Source organism: Myiozetetes cayanensis, unplaced genomic scaffold (genome assembly GCF_022539395.1).
Source record: "Myiozetetes cayanensis isolate MyiCay16 unplaced genomic scaffold, myiCay2020 scf1, whole genome shotgun sequence".
NCBI classification, from domain to species: domain Eukaryota; kingdom Metazoa; phylum Chordata; class Aves; order Passeriformes; family Tyrannidae; genus Myiozetetes; species Myiozetetes cayanensis.
In genome coordinates this window covers 18,528,243-18,542,508 of record NW_026086604.1, presented here as the reverse complement: position 1 = coordinate 18,542,508, position 14,266 = coordinate 18,528,243, and the positions used below count along the sequence as shown (strand labels likewise).

At 32.7% G+C, this 14,266-nt stretch overlaps 1 protein-coding gene across 50 annotated transcripts in view; it reads left to right on the top strand.

Annotated features, from left to right (window-relative positions):
- The window catches only part of RIMS2 (regulating synaptic membrane exocytosis 2), a 442,383-nt gene that overhangs the window by 271,536 nt on the left and 156,581 nt on the right, over positions 1-14,266 (top strand). For 47 of the 50 annotated variants that reach the window (XM_050323983.1, XM_050323840.1, XM_050323709.1 and 44 more), the window contains 2 exons: positions 6,455-6,611; positions 10,772-10,888. In XM_050323983.1, coding sequence (XP_050179940.1) covers positions 6,455-6,611; positions 10,772-10,888 — 274 coding nt within the window. The remainder of the gene's footprint in view (positions 1-6,454; positions 6,612-10,771; positions 10,889-14,266) is intronic. The other 3 variants (XM_050323815.1, XM_050323785.1, XM_050323977.1) reach the window with 2 other exon arrangements.

The following is a 14,266-nucleotide window of genomic DNA, read 5'->3' as shown; positions in this document are numbered from 1 at the left end:
TCCCTTCCAACTCAAACCATTTTAATGTTTAATCATCTCTTGGAAAAATTAATTGCAAAAGTTATCACTTCTTTCACTTGGATCAGCCTGCTTAGAAAAATGTAATAAATATTGGTCTGTTGTTTCTGTCAACAAGAAAGGCTTTTAAGGAAACAATGATAAATAGATTGAAAAACTTATACATCTTTTTCTCTGCCTACATGTGTATTCTACACCAGCAACTCTCACAAAGGATTATATTATGTATTTAAAAACAAATTTTTAGAAGATTTTAGAAGAACTCTCTTCAAATATCATGTACCTTCATCATAGGATCAGAAACGCTAGAACAGATCTATTATGTTTCGTCTTTGCTGGATTTAATCTTAGCATAGGATAACAGAAGGAACGTCATTAGCAGTTCTGTGTTTGTCTTTAGATTGCTTATGCATAGCCCTCCAACCATCTAAAGCATTCATTTTGGTGTCCTGAATAATAAACTTTGGCCCTCAAAGTTATCTGGCACCAGCAGCTCTGTGTGGGTGTACATCAGCATTTCTACACGCCCTTTAGGATACTCTTACGTGCTTATTGATAAAAGCAATACAGTATTTTTATATTGATTTTTAAAAAATTCCTGAGCACTTTACAGAAAATTATTTAAATTACAACACTAAATAAAATTTGGGAAAAAAATAGGGTGACTTTTTGAGTGTTTTTTGTTTGGTTTGTTGGTTTTTTGTTTTGTTTTGGTTTGGTTTTTTTCTTTCTAGTGTGCAAAATTCAATGGGCATTATAGTTGACAAGTTCAATGGATATGGACTATAATTTCTAAATAGTTTTCTTCCCAGGTACTTCATAGTTTTATGTTGAACCTGCTGTAACCTACTGAGTACAGGCAGCCCACTGAGTCTGACTTTATGAACAGAGACATGTATTGTCAAGACCATTTAATCATAAAATTCTCATAATTCTTGTAAGACTAAAATATTAAGTGAGATATTAATTTTTAAAATTCAGTTCTACACCAATATCTTATCTACATTACAACGTATTATGAAATGCTATTAATCTGAGATGTTTCAACAAATGAATTGTGGAAGAATGTAAGGCAGTGAATTTTGTATAAACTGCATTGCAAGTCTCTAGAGAAGAGTTTTACCAAGTAAAAGAATGCAACCCCCTGCCTTGAGAAGAAAAGCATTTATAGTGATAAGTTGTTATCATTATGCAAAGGATAGCAGTATGTTTCAGGAGCAAATGAGAATACAAATAAGATATTTATTCAGAGGATAGTTAGAACCAAGTAAATTAGAAAAAAAACCCAGTAACAATCAATAAAGAAATTATTATTGAACTTACAAAACTGTTTCTGTGTTTGAAGAAGAATGAAAAGCAATTATCCATTTTTGCTGCACTTCTCAAAACACCTGAGGAGTCCTTTTTTTTTCAAAAGAATTCTTTCACTGTCATGTTGCAGCCCTCCCTGCAGAGGAAATAAAAGTCCTTTTCTCTACTTGCTGATAGTGTGAGCTGAATTTTTATACTTGAATCTTGTTGATGATTGCTTATCAAAGCAGATACAGAACACACAAACACTTTGGTTATAGCTTGGAATCAACTGCCTATAGAAAGACACAGCATTAGCACATAGAGTGGGGTGACTTCAATCCCTACTAAAATACAGATTTCATTGTAGATCACTAGCTAACCTTAAATGGGAGCCTGTAGTGACCCAATAGGCTGGTAAGTACAGACACGAATACTCACAAGCTTCTTCTTCTATTATATGTTGATACCCAATGCCCTGCTCTAAAATCTGTTCTTTCTGGGTTCTCCCTTGAGTTAAACACATGTGTCTCAAAAATCCCCCCCAAACTGGAAGTGAAATTCAAAACATTTTAAAATGGCTGCACCCTTAGGTCAATAGATCCCTAATCATTTTTCTTACTTTTAAACAAACTATGTATACATTATTTGCAACTTTATGCCTAGAGTTGTTTACACTTTTTATAATTCAGACCTGAAGTTTTAATTTTATCTGTTTTAAGAGAGAATTGACTAAATATATACTTAATATACTTGACTTAAAGTATTTATCCACACATTATGGCTTTACTATGCAAATATTATGCTATGAAAGGTATATGTTCAACCTTTTCCTTACATTTTTAGATTAATTTCTTAATGTATACTTTTTTTTACATGTTTGTTCTCTTATTATTTGAATTTTTAACTTAATATTTTTATTATTAAAAAAAAATCTTTAGTATAATTTCCTCAGCTGTCAAATCATCTTTCTCTTCAAACATCTAAATTCTCTCAGTGTTTTTTTAACTAGTTAAAACTAGTTTTAAACGATTTATAAATATAAATTATATCACTTCACTTTGAAAGTAAATGCTTAATTTAATAGAAGTTTTATTTTTGGATTATTAGTAATTATCAGTAGCATTCTCTTTGAGTGAAATTAAGCAAATATGAGCTGAGCATTTTAGTTCTTATTCTATCACAGTCCTAATTCCTACGGAACAACAAAAGCAGATAATTGGCAATGGAAATCTGCAATGAAGTTGCATTCCTATCAGAGATGCTCTTGAGGGACACTTCTCACATAAGGACAAGCCTAGCTGGGGTGAATTAAATCATGGTGATGAGCACTTCTGAGAGGGAAATGCTGCATGACAAGACTGATAAGTTGCAATCAACAGTGTGAAGAGGGGGATAGTTTGGGGGACTTGCTGGACAGATGAAAATATACATGGATGAGTGCTTAACTAAGAAGAAACATCTCTATAGTAACTAGTAGTTTGGTTTCATTTGTCCCAAGACTTTGCAAGTCTTACTGGGTATAGGGACAGGACTGAAAACTCAGCAAGCTCTGGTTTCTTACTATGTGGGAATGCTCTTCCATACACCTTCATGATCAAAAGAATTGTCTCAAGTGTGATGGGCTCATAGTGCTGTAGAGCTAAAAATACCTCTAAGGAATAGAGTTAATGCAACAAGTAACCAGTTGTTCCTACTGTAATATTTACTTGTTCCTTTCACTACACATTCATTCTTCCCACATTTATAGAATAAGATTATGATGCAAAAAAATTCCCCAAAGCAATGAATAATGTATCTTCAACTTATAGACTATTCAAATATTAATAATTCAATTTATTTTATCAGTTACTGTCAGTACTTGTTTTAGAGGACATCCAAATTCTTCATTTAGTTGTTCAAATCACCATAGAAGCTGAGTACATTTATATAAAAGAACTAAACTCTCTCCAAAGTGCCCATGTGTGAAATCTTAGTATGTTAAGCATTTCTAGTAATATGATTATATAATTGTTTTTAATTAGTTCTAAACCCAACCACAGTGAGTGTTAAAAAGTTAAATATCTGATATAGAGAAAGCTTGATGCCTCAGTCAAGTACAGATGTTAAAGTGGAGAAAATGCCACTTAGCATCAGTGTCAGAAACAAGTCAATTGCATTGTCTGTGATGAACAACAATTCTAGTATTGTATTTCTAAAACAATTTTCATACAAAGAGTTTCTTTCAAGTCAACAAAGCAGCGAGGCATCTAAATTAAAAATCTTCATTTTTACACTTCAGTTAATTTTTTTAGGGTTATTTTAGGGCTGTTGATGTGAACTTCGTATTTGGAAGTTTGTCATTTTCTGAAAACTGCAAAATTGGTAAGAATTCATTAATATCAGTATTTACTGAACATGTACCCTTCATAGCATAATATTTGCATAGTAAAGCCATACTGTGTAGATAAATACTTTAAGTCAGGTATATTAATAGTCTCTCTTAAAACAGATGAAATTAAAACTTCAGGTCCAAAGAAGCTGTATGAAGTGTGCCTTGTAATATCCCTCTTTTGATGTGTATTGGTTTTTAATTAAAACTTCCCATGAAAAGAGGAAGATGGTGACATTGCAGATATCTTTGTCTTGTGCCCATCTTTAGGTGTCTTCAGCTCAAGTTGTTTGCCACTGATTATACTGATTATCAGGTTCTGTGTGCTCTCTATGTTGATTTAAGAGGCTTGCCATAGTTATAAAGCCTTTGATTCTATGGTAATGACTCAATATTTATAGCTGCAAGCAGATTCCAATGTTTATTCTATTTTTACTACTGCTATAAATAATTATCTGCTTTGCTCAATAGCAACTCGTTGGTCAAGCTGCATTTATGACCTGTTTTTCTGTCCATAATTTCCTTCCATGAGAGTATATTTTTACTTACTTTCACCAACAATGTTTCCAGGCTATGGAATACTTTTTAAATTGAAGTTAAATCACACCTACAGTACAGGCAGTTAAATCAGCTGCATTAACTCTAGAAAACTAAAAGATGACTTTGGAATTATCTCATGTTAGTGGGTTGCCCTATTGAAACTGCTACTCTTCAGTGTGTGGCCTGTTGGCAAAAGAGAAGTTTATAAATATAGCAATTTTTGTTTTGAGTAGATGAGTCATGAATTTCAAAGTTTATTTTCTGGCAACAAAGCATAGAAAATATTAATCTGTTTCTTTGAATACAGCTAGACAGGTCTAGTTTTGCTGATGTAAAATTACTAGGAAAGCTGATAGTTTCTGCCTTTTGATATGTCATAAGGACACAGAACCAGTGTTAGTTACCAGAAAGCAATGCATGTCTGTTTCCAGTTTAATGTAAACACCAGTTTGGATCAATATTAGACTTAGCAGTTAATTACATAGTCATAAACTTTTTTTGCAACAATACTGTGCAAATGGTCAACTACAATAAACAAGTTAGAGCTGGAGGAGGTTTTTTGTTTCAAAGTAATTAATTTGTTTCTTTATACAGATTTGTTTCTACATACAGATTTAATAAATACAATAATGTTGATTTACTGCTTCTCACTTCTAGGAATTTTTCAGACCAAAGAGGTTTTCGTTTGTATTTTGTTAATTGATTACCTTGCCTTTCATTATGTTCATTCAGGTAGAATACCTTGTGCTATTGCTCCTTCCCCTTGTTCTTCTATGTCTGTACATGCCAAATATTATATAAACTGTTGGGTTTTTTCTAAAAGATTTTCTTATTTCTTCAGATTACTACTCCTCATTGTTTTCCATCTCCAAATGCAACAAATTGTTGTGTATCCAGAATACAAAAGAAACTCTGCCTTTTTTATATCAATAGATATGTGTTATTAGGATAATAAGACAATATTTCTGTCTGTGTACTTGTACTGTAAATCATGTTTTTTATTTCAGTATATAGAAGTTCTTAAAAACTTGCTACTCACTTGTGTGTGTGGTGGATTGACCCTGACTAGAGTCCAGGTGCTCACCAAAGCCTCAGAAGATTCTCATGGGATATTGTAGTCTCAGAATATTGTAGTCTCAGTAGATTCTCATGGGAAAAGAATAACAATGTTATGAGCCAGATTTTTTCCAGTGTCAGATGGATCTCTTTAAGTATTCTTTACTTGGTTACTGTCTTTAGAATAAAGAAGACAGTTATATCAGTTGTCATAGCCACCAGGAACTCTCTGAAGACTTATTTCTGCAAAACATTGCAATCAAGTTAACAGTTGCAAACCTTCAATTTCTTATCATCATATTTTAATTTGATCTTCAATAAATTTGTGGAAACTTATTTGAAATTGCTGTATATCTGGCATCTTTTTTCCAGAAATTGTGGCACCCTGGGATGCTGAATTGAAATTTTTTGAATTAAATTAATTTTGAACTAATAAATCCAGATCCTAAAAGAATTCTTCTTAAAAGCCTGTGTAAAATGTCCATTTGGTAGCCTTTTAAACTAGTGTAACTTGGAAGACTTTTGCTTAGATCACTTACGCCTTCTATTACCCTAATTCAAGATTAGGTCCAGGATGCTGGTATATTTGTGAAGGAAAAATAGTGTTTTAGTTCAGAATCACTAGTGAAATCTGATATTACTTTAATTATTTCAGAAATGCAAATCTTTCTTCAACCCAAACTCTTTTTAAACTCCATAGTAGTTACCTACCACAAATTTTCAAACTGAACTTTGGATTAATTTTTAATTGTGGACATTTCTGTTTGAAATACATTATTACACACAATAGTTGCAATATAATTTTAGTTAAAAAAGTAAAAATTAATTTGTTATTCTAAGGAAAAAATCAGTTTTCTTAGTTTCATTAATAATGCATCATATTGACCACAAATAAAATTTAAATTTGGGTATTTTTATTATTATAAATCCCCAGTTTGGTGCATATGTCATTAATTTCTATTCTCTTAAAGTATAACTATAGGAACTGTAACGGTTCTAAAATAAAGTGTAACAACAGGAGCCAACTTTACATACGTATGTTTTATTATAGAACACAAGAAGACGTGGTAACATTATTGATCAAATTCAATCTTTTATCATGTTTCTCACTACTACAGTCCTCGTAGGAAATTAAAAAGTTCAACTTCAGATTCACTGAATATTTGCATTTCTTTTTAGATTATCGGCATAATGGGAGAGATCTTCAAAGTTCAACATTATCAGTGCCAGAACAAGTTATGTCATCTAATCATTGTTCTCGATCAGGGTCCCCTCACCGTGGAGATAGTATAGGACGGACTAGATCGTGGTCTCCCAGTGTCCCTCCCCCACAAAGGTAAACTATTATTTAACTATGCAATTATGTACATTTTGGTGGTGGTGTTCCTGTACCAGTATTGGAAAGAACCTCCGGACTTTCAAAATGGCAAAGAACTGGTTAGATCTTACAAAATTATGTAAAGCCAATAATGTTTTTTCTTACATTATACTGATGTGCCTAATTTATACCTAATTTTATAGTCTTTATTATTACTTTATTTTTATGATATGATTATAGAATTATATATTTATATATAAATATATAAAATTATATTATTACTATACCTATTTTTGTCTAATTTTTCATCAAAAATCAGTGCAGTCCAATCTAAGGAAAGCAAAATATTCTCCGTATTTTAATTTTCTAGAGCTATTTAGAAGGTACCATATTTTATAGTATATGGTGGTTTGACACTCCCTTAACACTTATTTGACAATGGATGTTTTCAACCCTTTCATTTGTGTAGAGTCAAGGTTCTGGGAGAGCTGCACTTCCTGCCTGCAGTAGCTTGCCTTCTACTATTTTTTTCATACTTTCATCAAGCATCAAGAATAAGCTGATATACATGCAGTTTTATATTGAGAAATGTCAACTCCTGATCTTGGAAGGTCTCTGATAACTATCCTATGAAACAAAGATCAGGAAATTTCTTCCAAAAGCTATCCCTTTTGGATAATGACCTCTACGTGATTGAATATACCGCTTAAGCAAAAAGTAGGAAAACTCTTGCAAAATAAACTTTCTTAAGAGGAAGCAAAAGGATAGATGCTGTTTTCCAGCACTTTTGTTGCTATGCATGGATAGGTTTCCAAACGGTGTAATTCAATTGGAATGAAAGGGGAAGTTATTTCTTTTGCCCATAATGTTCACAATTCCCCTTTAATACTGCAGATCTGGTATCCACTATTTCCTGCCAGGTAAATTTGTCTATCCCATTCTGCTGCAGCCATTCTGTGCTCTGCTTTCCCTTCTGTTATCTTTATTCTCTTTGTTAACTTTAAATTCTCTTGACTTCCTACTTTCTTAATTATGTTTTTACCTACCATTTCCTCTAACGAATGTAGACTATATGATATCCTTTTCCATTAGTGAGGTATTAGTTTCCCAAGATTATCCCATCTCATCTCATCTCATACAGCTAACAGGGAGAAACTGTGTGTTTCTACTTGAAATCTACACCCATATAAACCATACAGTGTGACTTCAAATGAGACATAAACAGTACATACAAGGGACCTATTCTGATTTTTACTGTACTGATTTCAGCCTAAGTAATTGCCTGTGCTAAATCTGCAGGGTTTATTTGTCTTGAATATAAACATAAATGTCAGCAAAATCTCTTTATATGTGTATGTTTGTGTTTTTATGTGTGCACGCGTGCTTTATGCATTTTGGGCAGAACTCTTACCCAAGCTAGTAATTAACACTTATTTAACACCATTGAAAACCCTTTTCATTTTTTCGTAGTTTTGCATTTCTTTCAATGTTCAAAATGTTTCTTGCTTTTGAATTTCCTAAAGCTAAATTTTTAAATATAGTTTTGCATTTATTGCAGCTGTTTCCTTCAATGTCAGAATCAAATGCATTATTTATGTAATATTTCCCTGCCAACACACCACATCTTTTCTGTGAGGACTTGCTGAGCTCAAAAAATTGGGATACCAGAACTTGAGGGTTTGTAGAAAAGCAGCACAATCCATGGGTTGCAGGAATGTCTTTTTAAAATCTACTGAAAATGCTCAGGAAAGCTATGAGCATTGTCAATCACATAGCTGAATTTTGGTTGAGTTTGTTGTACACATGCTGCTATACAGATGTCTTAACTGCAGTAAGGCTGCTGCACACCCAGAGACTTCTCAGTTAGTGACTGACAGCTCTGCAGGCAGGAGCTCTTGGGCCATAGAAGTTATATCTTAGAAGCGATTTTTCAGTCCTCAGTCCTTCTACTGAATTTTTTAATGAACTCCACCAAAGGCCCATCAAATAGTAGCTGACAAGAAATTAATGCTGGCCATAGTGTTTCAGCTAACACATTTAATGGACTGTTATTCTCTCTGTAGATCAGAATGGAGTTTAGACTGTGGCAGGCATGGAACAACATTGAGTTAAGCTTTTTCTAAACCTATATATTTGAAAAAGCAAGATGAAGGTGACTATAGGGAGTAGTTATGCTGAAATGTTGTGATAAATCCAGAATGCTTATTATTCTCTACTATCATCACCTGCAATGACAACTTTTCACCTGCATACCTGTTATCTGGTTGCTCCGTACGTGTTCTGTCAACTGCAAGAAAGTTCCAAAGGAGTGATGACATGTTGTGTAAGAAACTTTTTGTATACAACAAGGTTCATTAGAAGAAGTATGTAACTTTCTGTTAAATAGTAAATCTATCTGACAAAGATATTCCCGGCAGAGTGAAACAGAATTGAAATAGTATTAGCACTTTGAAATAGAAGAAATACAGTAGTGTAGGATGTTAAAAATCAGCAAAAAGTCAGAATCTGATATAATACAGAAATTTCAAGAAAAAAATTTATTGAGAGCAATAAGCCCATAACATAATCTTATAGAAAGTGATTTTAGCATAGAGGATGGTATTGAGTTTTCAGGACTAAGTCTTATAATCAGAGTTTAGGTAGACGTTTTGTTTTACTGGGCAGACAGCATAGATCTTTGAGAACTTTACAAAGAATGGTAGCTTGAGAAATCTTAAATATTAAGTCAAAAGAAGATATAAGTAAGATAAAATAGTTTTTTTTGAAACCTGAAAGAGAAGAGACACCCTGGGGGAGAGGGTTGGACAGACTCTAGAGTACAGAAAGGAGGAATGAGAACTGGTTGTTGGGAAAGTAAAAGAGTTAACAAAGGACAACAGAAGAAAGTGTAAAGACATGTGAAAGTATTCAACAGCAGGTAAAGACTATACTGTATTTTCTGTCTTTTCTGTAAGAATGGGGAAGTTAAAAGACAAACAGAAAAATTCTTACAAGAAAGAGTTTTAGAGCAGAAGGTAGAAGAATTACGCTCTTAATATGGCAAATATAAATTTCATTAGCCAGAATAAACTTTATACTTGGTTTCATGAATGCCAGAGTGGAGAATGCTTTATAACAGATGAGGTGAAGGTAAAAGTTCATGTGTAGTGCAACATCTTCATAGCACTTATATGCAGAAAAAAACAACAACATGGCAGCAGCAGTGAAGGATACACATACAGGTTAACACTAATCAGGAATTGGTAAATGACAAGGGATAAGGATGATGGTACCAAAAGGACAGACAAAGCGACAAGAAAGGACACAGGATCTAAATGTGATAAAAATCAGCAGCAACAAAAACCAAACCAGAGGCTCACATTAGTGCAGATAGCAGTAGAAGACAGGAGACAGAAGAATTTATTGGTCTAAAACTTGAATTTGTGTGGAGGAAGCATGCAATCTGTCATTTTCAAATCTATACAAAACAATTATATTTTAATTATCTAATAATTATTACAGTTAACTTGTCTTCTATTTCCTATTCTTGTGGATTTTTTTACAGAGCAGAAAAAAGTGAAGTTAGTGTATCAGTAGGTATCAATAGTTGAACTGAGTAAAGCAATCAATGGGCAAAGCTTTGGTCTCAAGTAGTACAAAACTGTGATTGGTGCTATTTAACAAATCCTGCACTATGGGTACCACTTACTCTTATTAAACAGTTCGGTCTCTTTCAGATTCTCTGTGAGATTATAGAATAAATTCTTCCAGGACAAAATAAGCAGCTATTTTTAATTCAGATGATAAAGATTTCAACAGGCTGCACTCAACTGTAAGAGCCAGAAGACCCCATTGTAACTTAGTACATTTTACATAAAGATGTATATAGTATAGCCAAAATCAAGAGCTCATGAAAAAGTTTTTACAGTGCATGTTTCACCTAGAAGGAAACTATTCCAGAAGTCTGGAAAGGCCAATGAAATTTTGTCTAAAATTAACCTTTTCTCATTTCCAAAACAAACAAATATTGAAACAAAAGAAGAAAACTCTATCCCTATCATGGGCTTGGCACCTTTCTCTAAATGAGCAAATTTTTTTCAAGTTCTAAAATTATTTGAGAGTAATTATTTGTGCAATCCAGTGAGGGTATATGGTCCAAGCACACTCAGAACTCAGAATCTGATATCTTTTATCCTTAGTCGGAATGTGGATCAGGGACCACGAGGGACTCGATCTACCCCTGCGCATTACAACACCCTGAACCGAATGGATAGACACCGAGTTATAGATGACCACTACTCCCCCGACAGAGAGAGGTAAATATCTGCGTGAAATTAGGAACAGCTGTAGCCTACACTTATCAATGTGAGTTACTTCATCATGGTCACTTGATAAAGGAAATAGAAAATTACTTACATAATCCCAGAGATTAGCATTTCCCTATCCATTTGTCCGCTGGTTACATGACATACATTAAAGGATATAAAGTGCACATAAGGCTGACAACACTGTCAAGTGAGTTCATCTTTGCCAGGAGGGAATTTGAAAAAAATCTATGAGAAAATGTGCAATCTAAAAGACAAATAGTTAATTCTCCTTTTTTATAAAAATTTTTGTAAAAATGCTTTGTGCTGAATATCTTTTTAAGAAATCTAACAGTAGGCTTGATGATTTTTGCTGCTGAATAAAGAGGTATAAAACCAGATAATTTTAGCTCAGTATTAATGTAATGCTTCTATTGGATAGAGTGCAGTTCACAAGTGTAACAAAAGTATATTCTAGTACTGTGTTCTGTGTTTGCCTTTGCTCAAATTCCTGAGCTACTTTATTAAAAAAAAAAAAAAAAGGTTAGGGCAACATGTATGAATTCAGGGGCTTTGTGTTTAGAGGCATCTCTGACTGTGACTAACATTGATAATATTTTGCCTAATGGAACTTCCCCAGAAGTGAGCAGAGCTCTATGAATTTGAATGCTGTTAAAAAAAAAAATATTGCAGCAATAATTGAATAATGTAGGTAATTTTGTTGAATTAATTGTGGTAATTACTTTGTGACATTAAAAAAAGTATTGGTCCTTTCCACTTCATTGTCTTCAGGTCAGAAAATCAAAACAGAAAGCATTTATTACCTTTAATTTTTAAAATCTTCCAGCTTCTTATGCACCAAGCTGAAAACCTGCACTTTATAATGAGAGACATGATTGCTAGATATTGTCTCATTTCACAGTTGCATATAGCAAGGAGTAATATACATATATTTTGTAATCCTGACTAATATTTGGAGTTAATACTTTTACAGATTCACATTAGAGGTTATTCCTCAAGTGAAATCAAAGCACATAATTGGGGTACCTAACTGTAATACAAAGAATTTCAGTGTCTTTTAGTGAGCCATATTGAACAGAAAAAGTTAATATTTCTTAAAAGTACAGTGATGTGGTGGTCAATGATTATATGGAATGCAAGACGATATTCTTCAGAAAATCATAATATTTTTCTTATTTCATAAGAAAAAAATAATAATTAATTATTTCTATTTTGATAACTTAAAAAAAAGAGTACCAAAAGGAAAAAAAAAATATTTTCCAGGGATTTTAATTTAATTTTTCAAAACAAAAGGTCAAATGAGCAAAAAATAAATATATTGAAAAAACAATCAAATATTATCATCCCAGATACTGATTGTATTCCTTACAAGTATGATAGATCATAAATGAACCTCTTTTTTATGATAAATTATTTAATATTTCTATTTAACTTATGGTAAATACAACCTATTTAATTGACTCATGAGACTATCTGATTTTCATACAGAAAGCTTGAAGATTCTGAGCTGTTTCCTTAAAAGAAAATTTCAGAATGCATTATATTGATTTTTAGAGCAGTCATCCTTGAAATAGGATCTAAACTTGTCCTCAGAGCCTGCATATGTCTTATGGAATGCTGCTGGGTTTATTCACTGTGCAAGTTCACTTGCTGCCTCACAGATGGATGCATAGCGGTGAAAGTTTGCTTGAAGTACAGTACCACAATCTTTCCCCATCATTTCAATCAAATAATCCCTATTGGATTGACTTGATTTAGAGAAAAAGATTTGGCTTTTCTAGAATTTGTTAGAAATTGTTGCTGGTGATGAGATTATTCAGATTTCACATGACCATTCTGGATTACTACGTACTGGCTTGTTAGGTGTGCTCTGAATCTCTGAACACATGTTCAGAGATTGTTGTCTGTTGTCTGTGTTTTCCAAAACACACAGAGAAGTTCTCCTACTTCGTACATGGTGAGTTGTTGCCTGTGTAATCAAATTGCTGACTAGTTATGACTCTATTGCAACATAATAAAAAAAATAATAATAAAAATACAGTCTCTGAAACACATTAGTTTTAGGCAACACTGAAGAGAACAGGAAAAGACTGTCCCCAGACATTGTCATGTTGGAGAGTGGTTTTATGAATGGAAAGATTATTAGACATAAAATTTTGTTAGAGAATACTTGTGATACTGTGTTACATAATAAAAACCCAGTGGTGTCTCTAAAGTAGCTCTTTAATGGTGCTGATCCTGAAAACTCCTGGGACTGCAGGCAGTTTGGAGAATTGGAAAAACTAAACTTTTGTTTAGGTTTATAATCTCTCTACATGTCCTCCCCACTTGGCTCTGAAAAGAAATCACATTTTGCTTTCCCACAGCTCTGATGGTTTTCTTGTTTCCATGGTCCACTTATCCCTTGAAGCTGTTTGCAAAAAAGGGATTTTGAAAAAGTACCTTCTTACAGACAGAGTCAGTTGCTTATTTAAAGTATGACTGAGAATATGAGTAAGAAAATTCTTTTCTAGATAATTCAACATAGAGTTCTCTAAGGTATATGGCACTAAGGAGTTAGTTGAAACCACATACAAAATGTTTAATGACCTCAAGAATAGTAACAATGTAAGCATTCCTTTATGAAGAATATAAAATAAAAATAAAGTAAAAATTAATTATAATAAAAATAAAAAAATTAAAAAATATTTTAAAAAACCTCTGAAAGATACAATGTAAAAAAATTTTTTGGAGGTAATTTCAATTTCAGACACAGACCTTTAAATATGTCAAATGTGGCTATTAAATGGTACACTTATTTTTGTTGGCAAGGTAATGTTACAATTGAAATTTGTATCTGTTGCTATATCATCAAAAATATGAGAATTGTACTGTGTATACTGCTAACTCAAAGTGAGAAATCATGTGAACTTGTTCCCTGGATATTTAGTATAGATCTACTAGTTAATTTTTTTCAAAATGTGAGGTTTTTTGCAGGTACTCACACTATTATGAAATAGCCTAAATTTTTAATGTAAGGAAATATGAATGCTTATGACCTAATACAGACTCAAGTTCCATAAGATCTTTTATCTGTAATGGGATAACCTTGCAAACTTCAGTTAGACATTTTAATAAATTCTCAAAAACTGACTTTATGTCACTTGAGAAACTGAAACTAATCAAACTATACAGAAAATTTTGGAAGCAGGCAGATTTAACCTCAGTTTAATATTTAAACTATCAGTATTAGGTTAGTTAGAGAAAAAATGTGAGAATCTTAGCATAGGTCTGTGTATTTCTTTCTGAAAGTTCTATCAGCAATTAACAACAAACCTCAATACTGTAAAGAAATTGTACTCAGGCCCACAGCACTAACAAGCTTAGATA